Source organism: Hyaena hyaena, unplaced genomic scaffold (genome assembly GCF_003009895.1).
Source record: "Hyaena hyaena isolate Hyena2069 unplaced genomic scaffold, ASM300989v1 scaffold_194, whole genome shotgun sequence".
Taxonomy (NCBI): Eukaryota; Metazoa; Chordata; class Mammalia; order Carnivora; family Hyaenidae; genus Hyaena; species Hyaena hyaena.
Window position 1 is genome coordinate 2,021,237 of NW_024080826.1, and position 21,745 is coordinate 2,042,981.

Sequence of the window (21,745 nt, forward strand, 5' to 3'; positions counted from 1 at the left end):
ATCCCGCATGGCCTCGGGCTGTCAGGGGTCCTCAGTCCCCCTCCCCGGGCCCCTGCTCTGTCCGGTTTTCTGACCTGTCCTCAGATCGGGTCAGGTCATGCCACTGGGTCACGCGGTCACAGAGACACCGAGGTGGGAGTGGTCTCTTGGATGCTGGTCGGAGGGGGCATCAGGCAGGCTCCTCCCCTGCACATCTCTCCTTCCCTGTTAATTATTAAATATTTCGGAGGAGGCAGTTTGAAACTATATAAGTACCCTCTTCCCAATCCAACTTCCGACCTGTTAATTCATTTGTTTTCATCTGTGTGGATTTGCGGCTGCACGTGCTGTTCTGTGGGTTGTCACCAGCCACTTTATCTCCGTGTCCCTCTGATGCTGTCCCTTTGTCCTCGTTCTTCTGCACCTTCTTCCTTCAAATACAAACGGACATCATGGGACCATCTTCCTCTGCCGCAGCCCTGCCACCCGGACTCTGCGGAAGGAAGCCTGGCCCGGCCGCCTGTCACGGGGAGACCAGGATCTGCAAGTGGGGGTGCTGCCCCCACGCCCTCGAGGTGGACGGACTGGTGCAGACACGCGGATGCACATGCGCACAGATGCACACGCTTGTGTCTGTGTCCATTTGTCTGTCCGTCTCTGGACATTAGAAGTCATACGCTCTCGTAATTCTTCCAGTTCCAGTCTCATATCACAGAGTTCAGCCTTGTTTCTTTTCTTGCATTTCTGACTCTCTTCTCCAGCGATGAGAAGCCTGACCCCTTAAGTTTAGTATTTTCACCTACTTGGTTAACCCCCCCACCCCTGTGTGAGATGTACCCCCATCACAGCGGCGGCCCCTGCCCTGGCCCAGCGGGGACACCGGCCTCCCTGCCCTGAGCCTGCTCTGACCGCCCCTCCCGGCTCTAATGCCCGTCCCCTCCCGGCCCAGGCGCCTCCGACCCCTGCGCCTGTCCTGTGGTGCACTCCTCGCTGTGCCTGGATTCAGTCCCCCACTGGGGACCACTGTGGCCGTCCCGACCCTGAGCACAGCGCCTGTCTTCCTTGGCGTTTGGACCACCCGGCCGGTCAGGAAGGAGACGGCTGGAGAGAAAGGGAGGGAGGATCTCCGAAACATTCGGTACCACGTCCAGGTGTCCGGCCGCTTAGGCAGCAACAACACAGCACCGTTGTTATAGCCAACAAAACTGGTCATTCAGCATATCCAAGTTTCCCTGATTATCTCAAAGATGTTCTGCGTATAGTACGTTTGTTGGAATCAGAATTCAAACATGGTCCATGCAGTACATTTTGTGAGTCTCTGAAGCCTCTTATTCTGTTTTCCTCCCATTTCCCCTGACGCCAGTGGTTTGCTTGAGCGACTAGATAACTTGTCTGTAGGATATCCCACATTACGATTTGGGTTGTGGTGTCCCTGTGGCTTCGTGTCCCTTGTGCCCTGACCCCCGGCTCTTCTGGAAAGAGATGGACACAGAGACTTTAAAGGCAGCCGTACTGGGATGTACTTTACACAAAGCCCCATTTCAAGAGTACAACCCAGTGGTGTTTAGTATATTCACAGACGGGTGCATCCGTGACCACAGCCCATTTGGAACATGTTTACCACCTACAGGAGAAATGGCTGGGTGCTCGGCTGTCACCCGCCAGCCTCCCATCGCCCAGTGTCTGCGGGTTTCCTCTTCTGGACCTCCCTCTGAATGGAATCCTGTAAATATGTAGACTTTTGTGACTAGCCTCTTTTGCTGAGTGCAGTGCTTTCAAGGGTCATCCATGTTGTGGCTAGTGTCCTTGCTGTGGTCGAGGAACATTCCATTCATGGAAATTCCATTCCAAATTTACCCCCCCATCCTGTGGGTTGCCTTTTTACTCTGTGATAGTGTCTTTTCATGCACAAAATTTTACAATATTCATGATGTCCAATTCATCTGGTTTTCTTTTGTTGTCTGTGCATTTTGTACCATATCCAAGAAACCACTGCAAATGTAGTGTCTTGAAGCTTTTTCTTCTAAGAATTCTAGGTCTTACATTAAGGTCTTTGATCCATTTTGAGTTAATTTTTGTGTATGGCATCAGCTACGGGCACTCCATTCTTTTACATGTGGACATCCAGCTTCCCCAGCACCATTTGTTGAAGAAATTAATTGTTCCTTTCCTGTGGAATGGTCCTGGCACCCTAGTCAAAAACCACTTGACCGCATATGCAAGGGCTCATTTCTAGACCCTCTGTTCTTTTCCACTGCCTTATATGCCTGTCTGTATATCAGTACCACACTATTTTGATTACTGTAGCTTTGTACCTAGTTTTGAAATCCAGAAGTGTGAATCCTCCAACTTTGCCAAATTTGTTGGTCTTTTCAAAGAACGCACTTTTTGTTTCATTGGTTTTTCTCTATTATTTTCCCATTCTCTACTGTATCTCTGCTTTAATCTTTATGATGTCCTTTCTCCTGCTCGCTTCAGGGTTTTTCGTGTCTTAAGGTGGGAGATTAGGTTGTTTGTGAGTCTCTAACGTTTCCTCCTGCTTTTGGGGAAAAGGAGCGTCCATGTGGGCAAGGTGTTGACTGGAAGGGTGTAAGCAGTTGTGAGTCACGGTCCCAAGGCCGCCTCCTGGCACAGCAGCCTCGGGGCCTGATGTGAACCTGGCACTGCATCCGCTGGGTCTAGGAAGGGCCTGAACCTCACCTTAATTTCGAATCTGAGAGAGGCCAGGCAACGTGGCTGGGGGAGGGGGGGTCTGCATCCCACTCGGGTTAGGTTGTATTTGGGCTTGAGCCTCTGGAAGCGGACAGTCTACCAGTGGATCCAGCCCAAGCTGAGACACGAGACAAAAAGCCGCAGGTCTGAGTGTGCATCCTGTTCCACCGGAGCCAGGTTTTAACCAGGAAATATCTTGTCTGATGGCTTTGCCCCAGCTAGTGTGACCTTCTGGAAATAATCACTCTGTCACTGGTTGAGTGTACTTGTTAATGTACAGTATCTCTAAACAGTATTTCTAACTACCGGAACCTAATTTAAGTGTTCCCTAGGCAACTTGAGCCCACCATGCCTAAAGCAGACGGTATGGCCCCCATCCCCTTGCCCAACTGCCCCAGGGATCCCTGGGGGAGAAAGAGGTCAGATGCCCAGGGCATCCAGGAGCCACTATGAGGACCATCTCAGGGCCTGGAGGGCCAATGGGCACATAGCCAGGCACCGGCTTCCTCCCCGTCTCCCACCCCTCAATGGAGAGGCCATGGGGGCTGTGTCCACAGCAGATGGGAGACTGCTCCTGGCCAGGCGTCCTCTGTCTTCTTCAAGTGTGGTCTACACTGGGAATGTAGCAGCTGAAGGATGAGGGCGCACATCTGGTGAGCAATGGGAAGTGGTGGCCCCACCCCCCACCCCAGGTGTTCACTTGCTCAGAGGCTGGCGGACAGGCATCGCACCAAGCAACCAGGAGTGTGCCACACTGCACCCTCTGACCCCCAATGCGGCTACATGGACCCCCTCCCGGTGGGAGTGCAGGATGGCCAGAAAGGTCTTTTGAGGGCAGGAGGGGATCAGGGGAGAAAAGGCTGGTCATGGAGGGCAGGGTGGCTCCCGAAGGCAGATGGCAGGTGCCGGGCTAAAGGGCTGGCCAGTGACGATCACTGGGGACTTTGCAGACATGTCTCTGAGAGTGTGCAGGGGGCCCCGGGGATGCCACAGCTCTGCTTCCCACGGTCCGGGGCTGCCTCTAAGCACACGCGTTCTCTCTTCTCTGCCATGGGTCACGCATCCTGCTCTCTGTGTCCCTCCCAGATCCGGACGAAGGACAGGGTCTTTGACAGCATCAGCCACCTCATCAACCACCACTTGGAGAACAGCCTGCCGATTGTCTCCGCCGGAAGCGAGCTCTGCCTGCAGCAGCCGGTGGAGAAGCCCCTGTGACCGGCCAGCCACCCGTCCTGACCCTGCACTGGTGGTCAGGAGACCTGGTTCTTCCCGGGAAGTGGGTACAGGGGTACGGAAACTCAGGCAGCCGCCCGCGGGCTCAGAGCCTTGTCCAAATGCCTCAGGAGGAAGGTGTCCGTAAAGTGCAAGTTTCATAAACTTGTCCTGATTTTCTCGTGTGCATATGAAAGGTGTACATACCTATACATCCTGTACAAATTAGCCCTCTATATTTATATTTTTTAAGACTAAGAAAGATGTAAGACTAATGTTCTGTGCTGTATGTTTTTAATGGAAAAAAAGTTTGACTCTAGTTGTCTGGGCAAAAAAATGTAACTCAGCTAACCCATTCTCCTGAGAAATTCCCCTCAGAAGGTGAGATCTGCAGTTTTGCCTGATAAGCACAACACGGGGACCAGAAGCGAGCAGGGGGTGGTGATAAGTGTCGGGTCTGGCTCTGGTCCTGGTGGCTGCCACTCGGGGGTGTTGGCGCCCCCTCCCTGCGTGATGACGCCTCCCCCGCCGTCTGTATTGCACCGTGTGCTCCTGGCTCCCGCACCTGACACCTGGTGTTGCTGAACTGAGTGTCAGGGCCGCTGTTTCGGGTGGTGCCTGAGCACAGGAATGCCGTCCCCCTTGACCGCAGTGGTCCAGGGCCCTCAAAGAGCTGTGTAACTGCCAGATGTGGCACAAAATGAACCTCAGTGACCAACATCTTCACTGGCAAACTCTTCCATCGCTCTCACCTGCATCATGACACAAAACAAGAGTGGGCGGAGGGCTGATTGGGGCGAAGTCTTGGCTTCTGTGTCTTTCCAGCCAATCCGATGATCACAGGCTGCTGAGGTGGCTGCTAGAAAACTGTCCCTGCCCTTAATCTGACAGAGGAAAACGCACCTTACGAGCTGTGTGGAAGGCAGATCTAACACGGTGCTCGGTCCGGTAGATGTGTGCACGGCCGTGGCGTGGAAGGCAGACCTACCACGCAAGCTCCGCCCCCGAGACATGTGCACGGCAGTGGCTCTTGCCCTGCGTTTGCCCGAGGTTGGTGACGCAGGGGCTTGCGGGATCCATCTGAGGTTTTCTGCTTCTCGAGTGGTTGGTGGGTAAGGTGGCTGGCTGTCTCTACAGCAGACTCTCCAGTTGCTCCGTGGAAAGGACGCCTGGCCCATGGAGCTCTGTCTCGGCCCCTCCTTTGAGCTAAAGTACTAGGGTTTCTTACTGGGTCATTGAGCGTCAGGAGGCCGACAGGGCCTCTAACTTGTAAATGCCAGGTTGACATTACCATGTGACTTAACAGATGCCGTCTTTTAAAAGCTAGAAGGATTCATTCATTGGCTGTCACCTTCCAATTGGTGCCATGGCATAGGCCCCCATCCCGTGCGACCCCACGGCATGAGGCACCCCTGGGTCAGAGCCACAGGGGGACTCGCCACACACTTAGAGCGAGACAGTAATAATTCAGTGCTTCAAGAGTGAGGAGTTAAGGGTAGATTTAAAAAATTCTGATGAATGACTGTGAAGTTCTAATGCTAAATGAACCCCATTTCTGTTTTTGGGATGTGTGTGTCCAGGGGGGATGACGGGGTGAAGCTCACGGGTGAGGGTGGGTCAGGCAGCTTTGCAGATGTGCTTGGAGCCTTCTTAGGAGTTTTTGTCTATTGAGGGTCCAGTGAATCCAAGATGCCAGTGGCTTCCATCTTCTAGAATGTTCTGCCATGGATCGGAACTGATGTAGGACCCTCTGCCTCTTCCGAGAACGGTTCTGGTTTCAGTCACAGTGTGGATACTCTGCCCAGGTCACTCAGAGGCGGTGGGGACTGAACGGGGATGGGGCAGCAGTAGTTCAGGCTCTTGCCCTGTGACGACGTGGACGGGATGGGGGTGGGGACCGCGTGCACCCCGTCCCCCTGCGGCCCTGCAGACATACCAGAAGTCCCACCCCAGTGTGGGAGCATACACAGACATAAAGGTGGATAAACTGACTTTTTAGTGGCCCATCGTGCAGTGTTAAGGGCACCTCCCAAATGCTAATGTTTCAGGGCAATGTGGGAAAGGCTGCCTGGGGACCCTGAGACCCTGAACGTGTGACCTGCTTTCTTTTCCTTCTTGGGGATATAAGAGGGATATAATCTGCAGGTGTGGGAGCTCTCTGCTGCGAAGTCAGTGTCTCTCTCAATGGTGATAAGCAATATATATATACCATGTTTTTTCTGCATGAGAATCAATTTAAAAAATTAGAGGTATTGGCGGGAGATCAAATTTTTGTTTCAATATTAACGCAAAACATGTATTTTTAAGCTCAGATTCCAGGGCTGCTTACAAAGGGACAGTGCCAGTGGGAAACTGCACTCCTTTGTAGTCGCCAGAGCAGCCTGGGGACCCAGCGGGTGCCGGCCAGGTCCCTTGTCCTTGTTCCTCCCCTGTGTGAAGCGTATTGGGGCTTCCCCGGGTCACCCCAGCTCTCCTCCAAGGTCGTGTGATGGCTGTTACAGGGAGCCTCATTCACAGGTGGGGAAACTGAGGCTCAGTGGGCGGGCAGCCAAGCTGTCCAGCGGCCTTGGCGTTACTGGGCTCTGCGGCGCCAGGAGCTCAGGATTCCCAGGGGAAGACGGGCCCCTCCCTGACCAGCCTGGGTCCCCGTCGCCCAGTCCCCGGCCTGTGCCTCTGCGGGGGCAAGGCGGGGTTCTCCGGGGCCTCTCGTCCCGGGTACATTCTCCGTGCAGTGTGCCTGGCCACCCCTGGGGTGCACCCCCTCCCGGGCCCCTGCCCAGGGGTGCACAGGTGCGGCATCGGAGGCCTGGCCCCCCCAGCCCCCGCCACACACACACACACACACACACACACACACACACACACACCTGTGTGTGAATTAGTGGTACTTGCGGCCCCGGATGCCTGTGGGGGCTGCTCAGCAGCGGTTTCACAGAGCTCTGACGCTTGAGGCCCTGGACTGCTCGGCAGACTGATGGCTGATGCACGCACGCATCTCCCGACCCCATAAGTGACACCTTAAGCCTGAGGTCCTGGTCCTTATGTCCTGGAATCAGTCACCGGGTGGACGCAATTCCCATGAGATCACAAGCCTCCCTGGGCGCCGCCAGCAGAGCCACGTGGCCTCACACGTGCTGCTGGGCCTTCCCTGAGCGCTGGCCCACGTGCCACCTGCACCGCAGAGCCGTGCACCGTCCCCGCCCAAGACAGGGGTGAACGTCCATCAACAGGAAGGACAGCTGTCCCCTGGGATGTTTGGGAAAATGTGTGACGGGCTCTCTGGCGGGCGGGGTACGCATATGTGTGCGCTCGGCCCGTGCGTGCCGTCCACCCTGCGTGCCCCCCGACGTGTGCGTCCCCCACTGCGCGCCCCTGAGCCTTTCTGTGGCGGCGAGGAAGGGGAGAGGGATTGCGGAAATACTGCACTTGGGTCATACGTGTCAGAATAATACCAGGCTCTGTAGTGAAACTTTGAAAATTGGTCCTGGGAAAGACGAAGCAGAAAAACCGCTCGGCAGGAAGGTGTTACAAACCTGCATGCGCCGTGGCTCCCCAGAGGGTCCCGAGTGAGGCAGGCTACAGGATCAGGATCATGCAGCTGCACACCCCCCTCTTCTCTGGGGGAGCGAGGGCCAGACTTGCCGCAGTGCGGGGGCAGTCAGTGGCCGAATCTAGGACAGAGCGAAGGACTTATTAGGGTCCTTAACAGTGTGTGTATAATGCTCCACCCCCGATGGAAAACGGCCAACAGCGCTTCTCCCTTGGGTTTGCATGTTTCCCCCTTTCCTGGAGGAGGAAGTGTTTCTGTTTGGGGCCCTTCACTTCTCCGGGTGATGCCCGGGGCTGGGGAAGGGAAGGAAGTCGGGGAGGAGAGCACGATGGGTCCAGTCACCATGGTGTGGAAGACTGAGGCACAGCGGGAGGCAGGGTGGACGCATCTTGGCCGGGACCCAGCTGCGTTTAGCCGCTGCCGGGCACAGAGGAAAGCGGGCCGTGTGCAAACCTGAGCACACTCCCCGCCGGGACTCCCCGGCAGAGACACAGTCCTCCGGGAGCCCCCAGGGCCCCACCCCAGCAGGTCTGCAGGGCCCAGGAACGTGCATTTCTCTAGGGAGTGCGGCGCGCCATCAGGCGTGAGCTGCCAGCCCTTTGCCCTCCCTTCCTGAGGGCTTCACGCCTCCAGTTTGTATGTTTTCCCTCCACTTCGCGTCCTGGGTCCCAGAGTCCACGCTCTGGGCTTTAAAAGTGGCGCATTAATGAGCATTTAGAACCCCAGGCAATCAGTGCCATCTGCCAGCCACAGTGTATTTATAATGGGCTTTATACATATTGATAAGTTTGCCAGCAACAAATGCACAGTTTTAAAACTGGCACATTTTACAGCAGCCAGAAAAACTGCAGTTTTATATGAGGACTTTGAATATCAGTTGCGGGCACACGCGTACCTCCACGGATCACGACAGCCACGCACCTGTGTGGGGGCCCCCGCGGGCAGGCGGTGTGACGGCACCTGGCCCTCCTCTCCGGGCTTTGGGATTTTAAGCAACAAGGACAACCAGAGAGCTGAGCAGACGTGGAGAGTTTGGGGGCTGACGGGCCCGGCGTCGGCAGACGGCTGGAGGAGGGTCCTGGGTGCCGCAGGAGGGGACCCAAGTGCAAGGGAGCAGGAGCAGGCAGGACGGCCGCGGGGGGGGGCTCTGTGGAAGTGACCAAGGGGCGGGGGCGGGGAGGCCACCAGGATGGATGACAGTGCAGGAGGGTGAAGGTACGGAGAAGGGCTTGGGGACAAGCACATCCGGTCTCACGTGCTGCCTGTGTCTGCAGCGCCCAGAGACGACGGGCAGGAAGGGACAGGGGCAGAAAGGCTGTCCTCCCTGGCATGCTTGGGGGCGACCAGTCTGCCCCGGCACAGCCGTGCACCCCCCAGCTGGCGGGCATCTCTCTCGGCCCTGTCTGTGCACGGTTCCTACGTGGCAGGGTCTGCGCTGGGGTCCCCAGAGAGATGGGGACCTGTGACCTGCTGGGAAACAAGCACGCACAGGGCGTGAGGGCCAGACGGGCCTGCTGGCCGGCGTGGCCACGTTCAACAGGGCAGTGGAGGCCGGGGCTCCCGGCTGGGTCTGGGCAGTCTGGAGGTTGTGCGAGCTGGAGGCGGGTGGGGCGGGGGTGTCGACAGGCGGACAGGCGAGGCTGGAGGCCGCGGAGCCAGCAGGGACACCCTCCTCGCGCCCCGCGGCTGGCGCTGGCCGGGGCGCTGGGGGGTGCCGGCTGCGCCCCTCGGGTCCCCTCCCCCCCCGATGCCCTGAAAAGGACTCCCCAGGGCTCCTCCCTGAGCGGGGAGCCCTTCTCACGGAAGAAGGTGCCAGACACGAAACCTTGTATGAGCTTGTTTCTGGTGTTGTTGCGTCACCTTGAGGCGCTGTAGGTAGCAAGCCACGCGCACGGAGAGTGCAGGTGTGGTCCCGCGTGTCACACGTCGTCAGCCCACACGCACCCGGGGCGTTCCTACCACAGCCAGATTGTGTGCGCCACTGAATCCAGCAGCGGTCCACAGAGCAGAAATACGTGGGCACCTCTGTTTGCACATTGGGTTACCTTTCTCTGTGATGACTGTGTGTCAGCAGTGAGTGCAATGTTCTCTGTTCATTTGCCTTTTGAATAAAACTTGTTCCAGAATAAATACTGTAAAAACTTTAAGTATGTGAATGTTTCTTTGCACTGAGAATTGAACAAGAGTTAAACATTTGATGTTAAAATCCAAGGATTAGGAGAGAACTCCGTGTAAATTTAATGTGTAATAAGAAGATATTTATTACTTTTTAAAAAGCATTTGGATGGCAAATTATATATATTGATAAATATCGCTTGAGAATTCTGTGTTTTGTTTTCCATCGACTTTTGTGGAACAAGAAAGAATTGCCATAAAGGTCTCTGTCCGGGTGCGGCGCCGATGTGCCTCTTCTGCTTCGATGCTGGGATGGAATCGCCTATGGATTCTGAAGACTGGAATTCCCAAACCAGTCTCGAGCTTTCTAACCTCCTGCAGGAAGTGACGTGGCTTCTGGCCACAAGGCCGCGTCTGCGGGGGCCAGCCGGAGGGGCCGCGGGGCGACCCCCGTGTCAGCACTGTCACCCGGGTCGGAGAGTGTCACCACCATCTTGGCGATGCTGTCCTTCTGCTCACTGGTGGTGGGAAAACATGCCTTCGTTTTCGGGGGACAGGTGTGTGCATTTCTGTGCAGCAAACCCTGTGATATTTTGGACACGATTTAAAAGCACAGACTTGCTAATTCAGCGAGGAGTTTTCTATAAAATGCGCCTGGTTCCACTTCCGGCACAGCCTCCTTGGCGGCACGGGTCACGGGGGTAGAGAGCAGCATCTTCCGCGAAGCTCGCTGCTGGAGTGACCGTCACCTGAGTGTGAGCAACAGAGGGTCGCGCGGCCAGCCTCTCCAGTGGGCGGGGGTCTTGCGCTCCTCACGAGGGGGGGGGCTGGAGCCCAGCAACAGCACAGCCCCGCCCCCCCAAGGGTGTGGAGGGCACGCGTCCCCGGCATCAGCCTTCCTGACGGGGTATCTGGCGCGTCTGCCTCACCCCCTCGGGGAGCCGCCGTGCGCCTCGCTTGTGCTGAGAGATTTCCCCACCAACATCAGCACAGACGTCACTAGTCAGGCCGACTGCAGGCCTTGCACAGAGCAGGCGCACACACACACACGCGCACACGTGCGCACACACAATAGACGTGGCCTTTCATCAAGGACACTGCCGGGCGAGGGACGGGTTCTGACCTACTCTCTCCTGTTGCAAATGGAGTGGAACCTGACGTCCCGTCTCCACCCACCGGGCTCTGTCAGGACCCGTGATTTTCTCCCTGGCGAAGGGTTAAGGGTTGGCCTCCTCCAAACAGTCCTGCCTCCAGACCCTGACCCAGGGCAGCTTTGCAGGACAGTGGCCATGGGGGTGGGGAGCTGAACGGGGGAGGGTATGGGCTCCAAGAGCCCTTTCCACCTCGGGATACTGGCTCCCGGTGGGAGGCTGGGCCACCACCCTGCACACCGCATGGTGACCCTGTGCACACGGTACCCCCATACCAACCCCCCGCCACAGCTTTATTATTTTTATTTTTTATTTTTTTAAGTTTATTTATTTTGAGAGAGAGGGAGAGAGAGAATCCCAAGTGGACTCCGAGCTGTCAGCACAGAGCTTGACATGGGGCTCGAACCCACAAACCATGAGATCATGGCCTGAGCCAAAGTCAGACGCTTAACCGACAGAGCCACCCAGGCGCTCCAACGATAGGTTTATATGCAGGCTTTTGGTTTTATTTTTTTTAACAAACACATGGGACATGGCAAAGGTTACTAATTGAGCAAGATCTAGTGCCAGTTCTTTGTGGCCTTGACGCTCAACTCCTGCACGCGCCCGAGGGGCTGCCGAGGGCTGTGGACGCTGGTCTTACAGTTCATCACGTGCTACCTCCGTCAAGCAAACTCATTCAGACTGCTTGCAAGTTCCGCCTTCCCTCAACGGGACTGTAGAGCGACTGTCACTAATAGCAGCACCAGAGATGAGGCCCCCAACGCCCCTCAGAGCCAGGGTACCAGGTCCTGAAGTCGTGTGGTCACCTGGCGGGCACCAACGCCCGACACTTCGGCTCTCAGAAACACTGCTTCATTTTTTCAACGCGGTACCTCAATGCTTGACTTTTCTAGAAATGCTTTCTGAGTTCAGAAAGCAGCCCCTTTTCAGTGATGTAAAGAAGCCACCAAAAATGCCACCGAGGACGTCCCCTTATAAGTACAATTTCTCTCGCCGGTATCAGAAACGAGGACAGTCTGGTCAGCGCACAAGACCACCCGGGACCCACGGGACGCGGAACATGCGTTGGCTAACACGTCAGGACCAGCTTCTCTTCGAGACTGTTACTGGGTTGAGACTGAGTCTTACTTGGCGGAAACCCCCCGCGAACCTGACAAGCCCCTGGGGCTCTGACGTGGGCTCGCCCGACTAAGGGTCCTTCTGAAGGCGGCTCGGTTTTGTTTTTCCCAAGAAGCCTGTGGTTATGAGATCTTTGCAAACGCGCACACGTTTGTCCTGCGGGTGGGCTCCTTGGGGCGGGGGGCGCACGGAGACACCTAAGTCATCCCCTCACGCGGTCACCAGGGAGGAGGGGCAGCCCAGGCAGCGGGGAAGACAAGCATCCTCACATCCCCCGGAGGGTGCACACACATGCACTCCCGACGGGTCGCCGTCAGGCTCGCTCTGGGGCGTGTGGAGACCGCGGGCGCCCCGGCTGCTCTGCCGAGAGAGCACCGGGCGGCTGCCTCCGGGCTTTCCTGATCGGAGAGAACGAGACCCGGCCCAGCCCTGGAAGCCTCCCCTGACTCAGCACGACCGTTCCACTGCATTAAACAGCCCACTGCTTCTGCTTCAGGCCAGGGTGTCTGTCCTCTGCTTCTCCCTCGTGGGTCCCTTTCTTGGTTGGTCTGGGGACGGGCTCCTGGGAGACACTGGCTCTTCTGTGATCTGCAGGAGCCCCAGACAATCAGGGAATTCGGTGCACGTGGGTTTGGATGTGCAGGGACACAGGACCGAAGAGAAACAGGGACAGGGCTCCCAGAGAACACCAGATCACCCGATCTCCCAGGACCCTTCAGACCACACTTCTGAGACCTGCCTGGGACCACACGTCTCCGGGCAGTCAGGCCTTCAAAGGCTGCTGGGCACAAGACTCCATGTCAGTCTGGAGCCCGGGGCTGCCGTGTCCACCGGGTTTCCATCCATGTCCTTACACCAGCGGCTCTATCAGGACATACTTGGACTTCCTGTGATTGAGCTGTGTCACATACTGCCGTTGACTGGTGTAAGCTGGTGCCATGTACCAATGGCAGACGTACAAGACACAAGTGCTCACACAAGTGTGTGTAACAGAAACGGACACACAGGCATCCACCCCATGCACAGTGTAGCGTGAAGTCACCAAACATCATCGCCACGATCTGAGAAACACACCACACACTGTGGGTCCCACGACCTTCCCTGTCCAGGCCCCGCGGGAGCAGCCAGTGGGGTCCACGGGGAGGCAGCAGATACCGTCGGCAGCGTGCTGCGTTTGGAAGACTCCGGAGCCGAAACAGACAGAGCACGCGGTCCACCATGAAACACGCTGGCGAGTCCTTGGGTCTCCTCCTTCACGTGACATCCATGCCGTGCAGGCTGTTGGCAGATAGGTCTCCTGAGTCCCTGCTCTGGAGCTCCCGGGCGAGGTGTGCAGGAAGTGCAGCCGTGGCCACAGAGCCCGGGCCTCCCCTCCCGCGTTCCCAGAGGCAGGCGCCCTCACTTGCAGAGAACCCCGTTCTGCAGAGGGGTGTTTCTGTCGGTTATGCTGGGGGAGGCAGCTCTCTGGGGGGGGTCTTCCTTGCTCTTTGGTGAAGGGCTGCTGTTGTTGCTGCCACTGGACTTGCTTCTGCTGGGGTCCAGGGCGGGCTGGGTGGGCGAGGAGCGGGCGCCGCGGCCCCGGGCCAGGCAGGTGCACACCAGCCGGAAGAAGGCCCGCCGCATCTCCTTGCTGGCCAGCGTGTAGATGACAGGGTTCATGGCGGAGTTGAGCACGGCCAGCACGATGAACCACTGGGCCTTGAACAGGACAGCGCACTCCTTGACCCTGCAGGCCACGTCGACGAGGAAGAGGATGAAGAGCGGTGACCAGCAGGCGATGAAGACGCTCACCACGATGACCACGGTCCGCAGCAGGGCCATGGAGCGCTCCGAGGTGTGGGGGCTGGTGACCCTGCGGCTGCTGGACTTCACCAGGATGTAGATGCGGGCGTACAGGATGACGATGGCCGCCAGGATGGCCGTGAAGACGCTGACGCAGAAGGCGATGTACTTCTTGGAGTAGAGGGGCAGGATGGTGGAGCAGTCCGGCAGGTCCCGCAGGCAGTTCCAGCCCAGGATGGGCAAGGCGCCCAGCGACAGCGCCACCAGCCAGCACATCCCGATCAGAAGAAACACGCGGTGCTTCTTGTTGGCGTCGTAGGGCCGCATCTTGATCATGGTCAGGTGTCGCTCGATGGCGATGGCCAGCAAGCTGCAGGTGGACGCCCCGAGGGCCACGAACATGCTGCCCTCCCGCAGGAACCAGACGGTCGGCGACAGGCTCAGCGTCCTCCTGCCCGACATCAGGATGTTGACCTTGTAGGCGACGCCGGCCAGCAGGTCGCAGAGGGCCAGGTTGCCGATGAAGAAGTACATTCGGTTGTGGAACCTGTTGTTCCTCCAGATGGCGATCAGCACCATCAGGTTCTCCAGCACGATGAGGCTGCACACGGCCAGCAGCAGCGCGGTGGTCGGCACGCTGCCGTCGGGGGCTTCCTGCAGCCGGCCCTCCAGCTTGCCCACATAGCTGTAGTGCTGGTGCAGGGTCTCATTCCCGGGCGGGAGCGCGGCCGCCATGGGGGGGGCTCGCCGAGGCTCAGCTCCAGAGGCCACCAGGGGGCGCCCTGGGCACGTCCATTTCCAGAGAAAAGGCACCGGCTCAGGCTTCGGCGGTGGCCCTGGCGGGAGCCTGGCCAGGGTGTGCAGAGCAGGCGCCTGTGGAGATAGAAGAGGGGCGCCCAGCGATTAAGGGGGGCCAGCGGCAGCAGCAAGGCTGGAGAAAGGCACCGAAAATCCGAAGTATAGGAACGGCCCAGGGCTCCCTGGAGACAGGCGGCTGGGGCAGCGACTCCCGTCTGCAGGCAGGACGCAGACCCGTACGTACTTCCACCCAGGGTGAAGGAAGGGAAGGCAGGGATGAGCACTGGGGCTTTGGACTTGGCTGAACACCCAGGATTGGATAAAACTGTCTGAGCCCCCAAAACTGAAGGTGTGCACGTGAGCCGGAAGGAATGACCGCCCCGCAGGGGCACTGGGGAACCTGTGAGGGCGAGAAGCCGAGCACCAGGCCCTCCGGGGCCCGGATTTTAACCCTCTCCCAACCTGACACTTCCCACCCTCACCCGGGGCCACCCCCGGCACCATCACCATCACAGCCAGATGTGGCTTTCAGTGGGCCCACGGAGTTTAAATTACAATTATTTGTGCAAGTATCTCTGTGAGATCCAATGAGGTTAGCTTAAGACAGCCCATTGACTCTCCGGCCGTGACTTCCTTGACGTTGGTAATGTTCAGGTCAGAGCCCTGGTTCTGAGACAAACGGACAGCGGCCCAGTGGCACGGGGTCTGCAATGTAGGGTGTGTAGGAGCCGAAGCCTCGCCTGCTGAGCTCACCGCCAGGTACAAACAGCGCCCGAGGGTCTGGTCCCGGAAGGACCCAGGGCTGCAGCGCTGGTGGCTGCTCTGGGAGAAGGAGAGGAAACCGCAGGCCCCCCCAGGACTCCCTCCAGGGCCCGGGAGGTGGTCAGCCCTCCCTTCCATCAGTGGGGGGTGGGGCGGGCTTGGGTCCTCAGACAGAAGGGCGCGATGCCATTTCTTCTTTGCAGACACTTCCCCAGAGCGTAGGGGCTTCGACGCCCTGCTGGCTCTGGAAACGGGCCCCTGTGCTGTGTGTGCAGGTGCATCTGGAGGTGCGGGTCAGCCGACGGCCAGCCTCCCCCTGCCCTGGACCTAATCTAACCCCGTCCTGTCCTTCTCGCCCCGACTCAACTCCTCGTGCTCTGCGACAATTTCTGGGACCAGCCCAGCCCTTCTGAGCCTACCTGCCACTTCTTACAACAAACTGCACACTGTCCTGTAAAGAGTAGAAATAAATCCAGCCTCCGACAGCCTCCGGGCCCTCGGCCTGGGGTGCCTGGGTCGCCTGGGTCATGCTCACGCGGACACCGCGCACACGTCTATCATGGCGCCTATCAGCTAACGGGGGCCCGATGAATGCCCTTTACTACGGCCTGTGTGGATGGAGACAGCACGACCTTGCTTTGCTCACTGGGCCCTGAGCCCCGGCTGGCTTCCCACCCAGAGCACCACCAGCCCCACACAGACGTGCCGGCCGACCCTGCACCACCTTGTTCATGGAAAAGACACAGCACAGAGTCAGGGACGAGAAACGCACGTGCCGCCCCACCGAGAGTCGGAAGGCGCGGAGCCCTGAGATGGGTGACTTCCCGCCAGCGGTGGGCACACGGCCAACCTGGGGCCTCCCCACACCCCATGCCAGCCAGCCTGCTGCCCGCGGCACTGAGTCCGGTTTTCCTCACACCTGCACGCCCACCTGGGTTTCCGTCCCAGGAACTGACCACAACACACACGTGGTCCACATGACTCACGACCAGTGGGCATGAGTTAGCATCACAACAGGCTGAACCGTAGAAATGTGCAAGTGTTACAAGGAGTGTGAACTGCTCATGAATTCATACCCATGATGGCAAGAAGGGGCTTTAAGCATCCACGTCAGGAAGGTTCTGAAGCCTCAGCACAGCTGAAGCTCGTCTCCAGCCCATTCCCCCACGAGAGGTCCAGGACGCGCAAGGTGCGGCCTCTGCGCACTCCCCGCCCCCAGGCTTGCACCGACCGTGTGGACGGAAGGGTTGGGCGTCCCTCTAAAGCTGCTGGGTCTGGACCTCTGGGAGGTAAAGAGCTGTAGGGGTGCCCTTCCCCACATGTGCGAGGTCCGGAAGGAACTGAGCTGAGCAGGTAAACAAGCCAACGGTAAAGCCAGGACCCAGCAGTAAACTAACCACAATGAAAACATGGAAGATGTGCCAAGAGCCACCAAGAGCAAGCATTTTGAGGGTGAATGTATCTTCCCACTAATGCTTCATTGATCATTTCCCTTGATGAAATATTCATCGTTCAAAAAGTATACTTTCTCAGAACATCCGCTGTTAAATGCTATTCTCCCCCTTTTGCGTAACTGGAAGACATCTGCTCTCTTTGGAACTAAAAGCTTATTTTCTTTGGATTCTCAGTGGTAGAACGTAGACTCCATCCCAAGAGTTATGTGCTGGGCTAACAGCCAGCTTGATTTTGGATGCATCGGAGTGTGGCTGTGTGAGGTCAAGAGCATCACAGAGGAGTTCTGCCTCCATGGCTCAGGGGCACGGCAGGACCTGAGTTACCCCCAACTTCTGAGCTGGTCAGCCCTGCTCAGGGCCAGGCGGGGCCTCCGCCCTCTGGGGACATCCCTCCCAGAAGTGCCAGGCATGCGGCACCAGCTCCAGGGAGGCCAGCCTGGCCCGCCCCGCAGAGGAGGGGCCCAACCCAGCACCCCTCCAGGAAGGGGACCCACCGGTGGGCTTCTCATCCCCTCGAGGGCCACGTCTGTCTCTGACTTCTGCATAAACGGGGTCCCACAGCATGTAACTGTGCCTGGGTTCTTTGTGCCGACACGATGCTCAGTCCTACATGGAGGTGCGTTCAGATGCCGGTAATTCCTGCCCCCATCAAGGACAGCTGCACCTGTCTGTGAACACAGGGTGGCTTCCGCGTGTCACTATGCCTGCTTAATTTCCCCTGAACACCTCAGAAATAGAGGCTGATAAAACATGCTGAGGAAGGTGGCGGTGTGCCTTCTCGTCTCATACGGCTCGGAGCACCGGCCCCGTTCCAGAAGTTGCTGCATGGTGCGGGCACTCGGGGGAGGAGCCTCTGCTCACTGCAGATGACTTCCAGGCTCTGGAGGGCTGAGGGCCACTGGCTGAGGGCTTCCAGGCTCCCACGGGCTGTGCCCACATTCCCCAGGCCCCCGCACCCCCCTCCCGCTTACCTGCGCCCAGCGAGGAGGTGTGTGCATCTCATGGTGAAGAGATGCACTGCCCACGCCTGGTGCCCAGGGGACGGACTCAACAGAGACCTCTATCTAGAGTTTTCCCAGCATCCTCATGAAGGTAGGGTCAAGTCAACCTCAAGGCATTTCAACACCAATGCTTCTTCCCTTTGCTGAGAAGGACTACGACTCCTTCTAGAAGGTGGTACCATGGCGCGTCATCCAGGTTAGGCCATGTCACATCAGTGGGGCTCCCCATCCCTCTGTTCCAAGGAGGCACGTCCGTGGACAGGCCAGCCCAGGTCGGCCGATGGATTCCAGATGTGCCCTCTACGCTAGTGATTCACTTTCTCTACACATGGCAATTCAAAAAATAAACAAACTATAAAACAAGAAAAAAGGAAAGGAAAATATTTCCCCAAAGTCTGGGGTCTGTCTCTCTCCCTTTCCCTCTCCGTACTGGTGAACAAGAAAACCACATGAAGACAGTGAAAAATTCTGCCCGGTCCGATGCGGGGTGATGTTTCTGAAAAGCACGTTTTCCCAGGGAAACTAATGCTTTCATCCTCCAGACTGAGCTAAAACGCCAACCACTCGCCGATGCTTGGTAAATTTCTTGGAAAGCAGTATTTTGTTGTTGCTGTTTACAACAATTTAGGAAGGAAATAAGGGGCCGGCTGTTTCAATGCTCCAGGAAATTCCTTTGCTAATGAGTATTTCTCCTTGCCCCAGATTTCTGAGGTGACCCCGCTGGGCTTTCAGAGGTGGTCAAGGCAAGAGGCTCTGCGCACAGGCCGGCACGCCGGCTCTCTGCTCCAGCCCAGTCCCAGAGCCCCTGGTGAATAACCCTTATGAGCAGGCTTCCCGCTACCCCGTGGCTTTCCCACCAGCGATTCTCCGAGGCAGGTGAGCCTCAGATGGGAACAGAGCTGGCGCGCTCCAGCCAGCCCGGGTACGCGGGGTGGACCCAGGAGCCCGGCACAGGCCCCAGGCTCTGCCTCTGCGCTCTCTCTCCTGGGTGCACAGGCTTGTTCATCAAGGTTTAGATGTAAGAGGCCTTACCCTCTGCTTTCTCTCTCCCCTTCTCCGCGTGTTCCTAGTGAGGGCACGGGACTGGACTCTTGCCACGACTGCTCCCCCCATGCATGCCAGTGTGTGGAAATGAGCTCCCCAGAAGCTAAGGGCATATGCAAATAAGAGATACCTGGGCCCAAGGAGTCCTCTGTGGGGTCCCTCCCATCCTTTCCCAGAACGACGGGGACACAGCACGTCTGGTCCCCACGGCGGCATCTGCCTTCTGGACGTGGCAGAAGGAAACCGAGGCTGGGGTGTGATGGTCTCTGTCCCTGGAGGCACAGCTCGGAAGACGCGGCTGTGCTGGCTGTCCGGGGCTGTGGTTCCCAGGCACCGTGTTAGGGCTCAGCTCTTCTGGAGCGCCCGCCCCTCCTCGTGTTCTTCACCTGAAGGTCAAGAGTATCACCGGCAGCCAAAGGCATGCAGACGGACACCAGGGCGATGGAGCCGCTTCTCCAAGCAGAAGAGCCTCACAGGCTGACCCAGTTCGTGGTGCCGAGCGGACGCCAGAGCAACCCCTGCGTGCCATGCTCTGCACCAAGCAGTCTCTCACTGACTCACCCGGTGGCCTGTCGCATGGCCTCCCACAGACACGGCAGCAACTCCTCAAAATCAGGAGGAAAACAAAACAGAACAACTGTGTGCCTGGTGCTGTCACAGCAGTAAGTGAAATGCTGGCATCTCCTCGACTGGGGAGAGGCCACCAAGTGCCTCGCGTCAGCTCTGAAGGCTCACGGAACATCTCCTAAGGCAATTAATTAATACAGCAGAAAATGGGGGCCAAGGAGCAAAGGAGTAATAAGTGGCTCCCAACTCATATGAAAAGGCAGAGCCACATGAGAGGAACCAGAAAGGCTGGGTGACCCACGGCACGGCCCCTCACCGATGGCCTGAGGCGCTCAGGGCCAAGCCGGCTGTGTCCCAGCACAAAGTCCTGGCAGAAAAAAAAGGGGCTTCACAGAAGGGTAACCCCCACATTTTCAAGATTACGGCATGCTCAGATTCTCACTTCTGGATCGTGAGAACATGTGCACACGCGGGGGGCATCGAAGCACCTTTAGAGGGTGGGAACGATCCGAGAAGACCCAGTCAGTGTCCTAGTTCCCAGAGGAAAGAAAAGCGGCGCCTGCATTTCGAGAACATCCCTGGGCCAACACGTGAGGCTCCTTCTTCGGGAAATGGGAGTTTCAACTACCCACACGTGGCAGTGAATCAGGAGAGCCATGCTCATTACCAAGTGCTGAAAAGTAAGGGGGAAAGCAGCATTTTCAAAGACGAGATTGGCTGAGAAGCCATTCCTTGTATAACTTAGCAGGAGGGGCTCCAAAGGGCTGGCTTTTAGTCTCTGGTGTCAGGTGACCGAGCCCGGCAGGCGGGAAGTGAAGGTCTGCTGACCGAGAACACCCCACGTGTGGCCCTCCTATGGGCACAAGATTATTCATTCTGGCATCGAGCTCTGCCTCGGTTCCGTGAGAAATCATACAGATCCAGACACTCCCACGAGCCGTGGAGTACAACACACCTACGGCCACACCATCAGCCACGGGACGGCCACGTACCCGCGGAATGTAATTCGGCCCAGGTCCTTTCTAGCCCAATTGTCCTCCTTAACCAGGCCTGCAAGATGGCCACGAAGGAAGACAAGAATGTGGACGAGCTGAATTACAAGTGTGTGGTCACGTGCAGCGAAGGTCTGCAAGCTCGAGCTCCAGACTTAGAAAGAAAGATGCCAAATTCTGGAATTGGTCAGCGTGGACCTTCTCCTTTTGAAAGAATCTTCCAGAAGAGCCTTGTGTTCCGGCTGCTCCCGGGGATCTTTCTAACCCAATGTGGTCTCCCCTTTGAAGCCCCACAAGAAGTTCCTCTTACATCTCAGTATGAAACCCCACAGAGAAGTATGTCCCTGGAGCGGCCACGGCCAGAAGAGAGAGAGAGGAGAGCGAGCGGGGTTGAGGCAAGTTTCTCGCTTCGGGCCACAGGAGGGCATGCCCTGCCCCTTCCCCTGCCTTTATCTAGCTCTGAGGGCAGCGCCCCTGTTCGCGGGGACCCGGGCTGCGCTGCAGCCCCGGTTCTGACGGTCCCCACTGCCTACTTTGAGAAACAGAAGGAAAAAGTAGGAGTTCGCAGCGAATATAATTTAAAGGGATATTTTTCCCAGGAGAAGGACCCCTCCCCCGGACCCCCAGGTGCTCATCCCGGGAGGGCTCCTGACCTTCTAACTGTCCCGGGGAAGGGCCGTTAAGGGGAAGCGCGGTCTAGACGGTCCGGCCGCGGTGAAAAGGGAACCATCCCCTCTCCCGCCGCGGGGGCTCGGCCCCGGAATAGATGGCCTGGGGGACAGCGCGGTGCTGAGGGGGCGGCTCCCCGCGCCGGTCCCGGTCACGCCCGGGATGGGCTGGAATGTGGCGAGAAAGCGGGCCCGGCTGCCCCCGCCCGCCCGCCCGCCCGGGCTCGGCGCCCCCGCCCGCCGCCGCTCACCTCCGTCCGGCAAAGGCACTGCGGCCGCCCGCATCCCGGCCACCCCTCCTCCGCTCCCAGGCGGCCCGGACCGGGGCAGCGGGAGAGTCCTGGGGAGGGGGCGGGGGTCGCTCCCCGGCCGGGGGTCTCGCCCGAGCTCGTCCGGCCACCGCGCTGGCGCCGCGTCCCCGTCGCGTGTCCCCAGGACCGGCCGGCTCAGCCTCTGCGCGCGCACGCCGGGGCGCAAACTTTTCCTGCGGCCCTGGGGGCGGGGCCCGCGCCCCGCCCTGCGTCCGCCCCGCCCCGCCCCCGCCCCCGCCCCTGCACCCCGCCCCCTCCCCGCCTTCCGCCGCCAGCTCCTCGCCTCCTTCGCGCCCCGCGCCCCTGCCGCCCTCCGCCCCCTCCGCGCCCCCTCACCTTCCCGCCTCCCCGAGACCCCACTTCCCCTGCGCCTCAAGTCCCAGACCCATGTCCCTGCCCCCCCGCCGCCCCCTCACCTCCCTGCCCCCCCAGCCCCTTCCTTGCGTTCTCCCCTCCCCACGCCTGCTAGTCTCCCCGCACCCCTCCCCCATCTTCCCGGGCGCTGCCTCCCCGAGCCCCCTCCCC

General features: G+C 58.4%; 2 protein-coding genes across 3 annotated transcripts in view; one reads left to right on the forward strand and one right to left on the reverse strand.

Annotated features, from left to right (window-relative positions):
- The window catches only part of SHC3 (SHC adaptor protein 3), a 98,422-nt gene extending 88,822 nt beyond the window's left edge, over positions 1-9,600 (forward strand). The window contains exon 12 of one of the 2 annotated variants that reach the window (XM_039241500.1): positions 3,778-9,600. In XM_039241500.1, coding sequence (XP_039097431.1) covers positions 3,778-3,906 — 129 coding nt within the window. In that variant the 3' untranslated portion in view covers positions 3,907-9,600. Of the gene's footprint in view, positions 1-456; positions 1,269-3,777 lie in introns of those variants that run through there. The other variant, XM_039241499.1, reaches the window with a different exon arrangement.
- A 1,616-nt stretch (positions 9,601-11,216) lies between these two features.
- S1PR3 (sphingosine-1-phosphate receptor 3) lies at positions 11,217-21,316 on the reverse strand. The gene is made up of 2 exons (XM_039241501.1): positions 21,161-21,316; positions 11,217-14,496 (listed from the first exon to the last, which is right to left on the reverse strand). The coding sequence occupies exon 2, from the start codon at positions 14,356-14,358 to the stop codon at positions 13,240-13,242; it is 1,119 nt and encodes a 372-aa protein (XP_039097432.1). The 5' UTR covers positions 14,359-14,496; positions 21,161-21,316; the 3' UTR covers positions 11,217-13,239.
- Between the last annotated feature and the right edge of the window lie 429 nt (positions 21,317-21,745).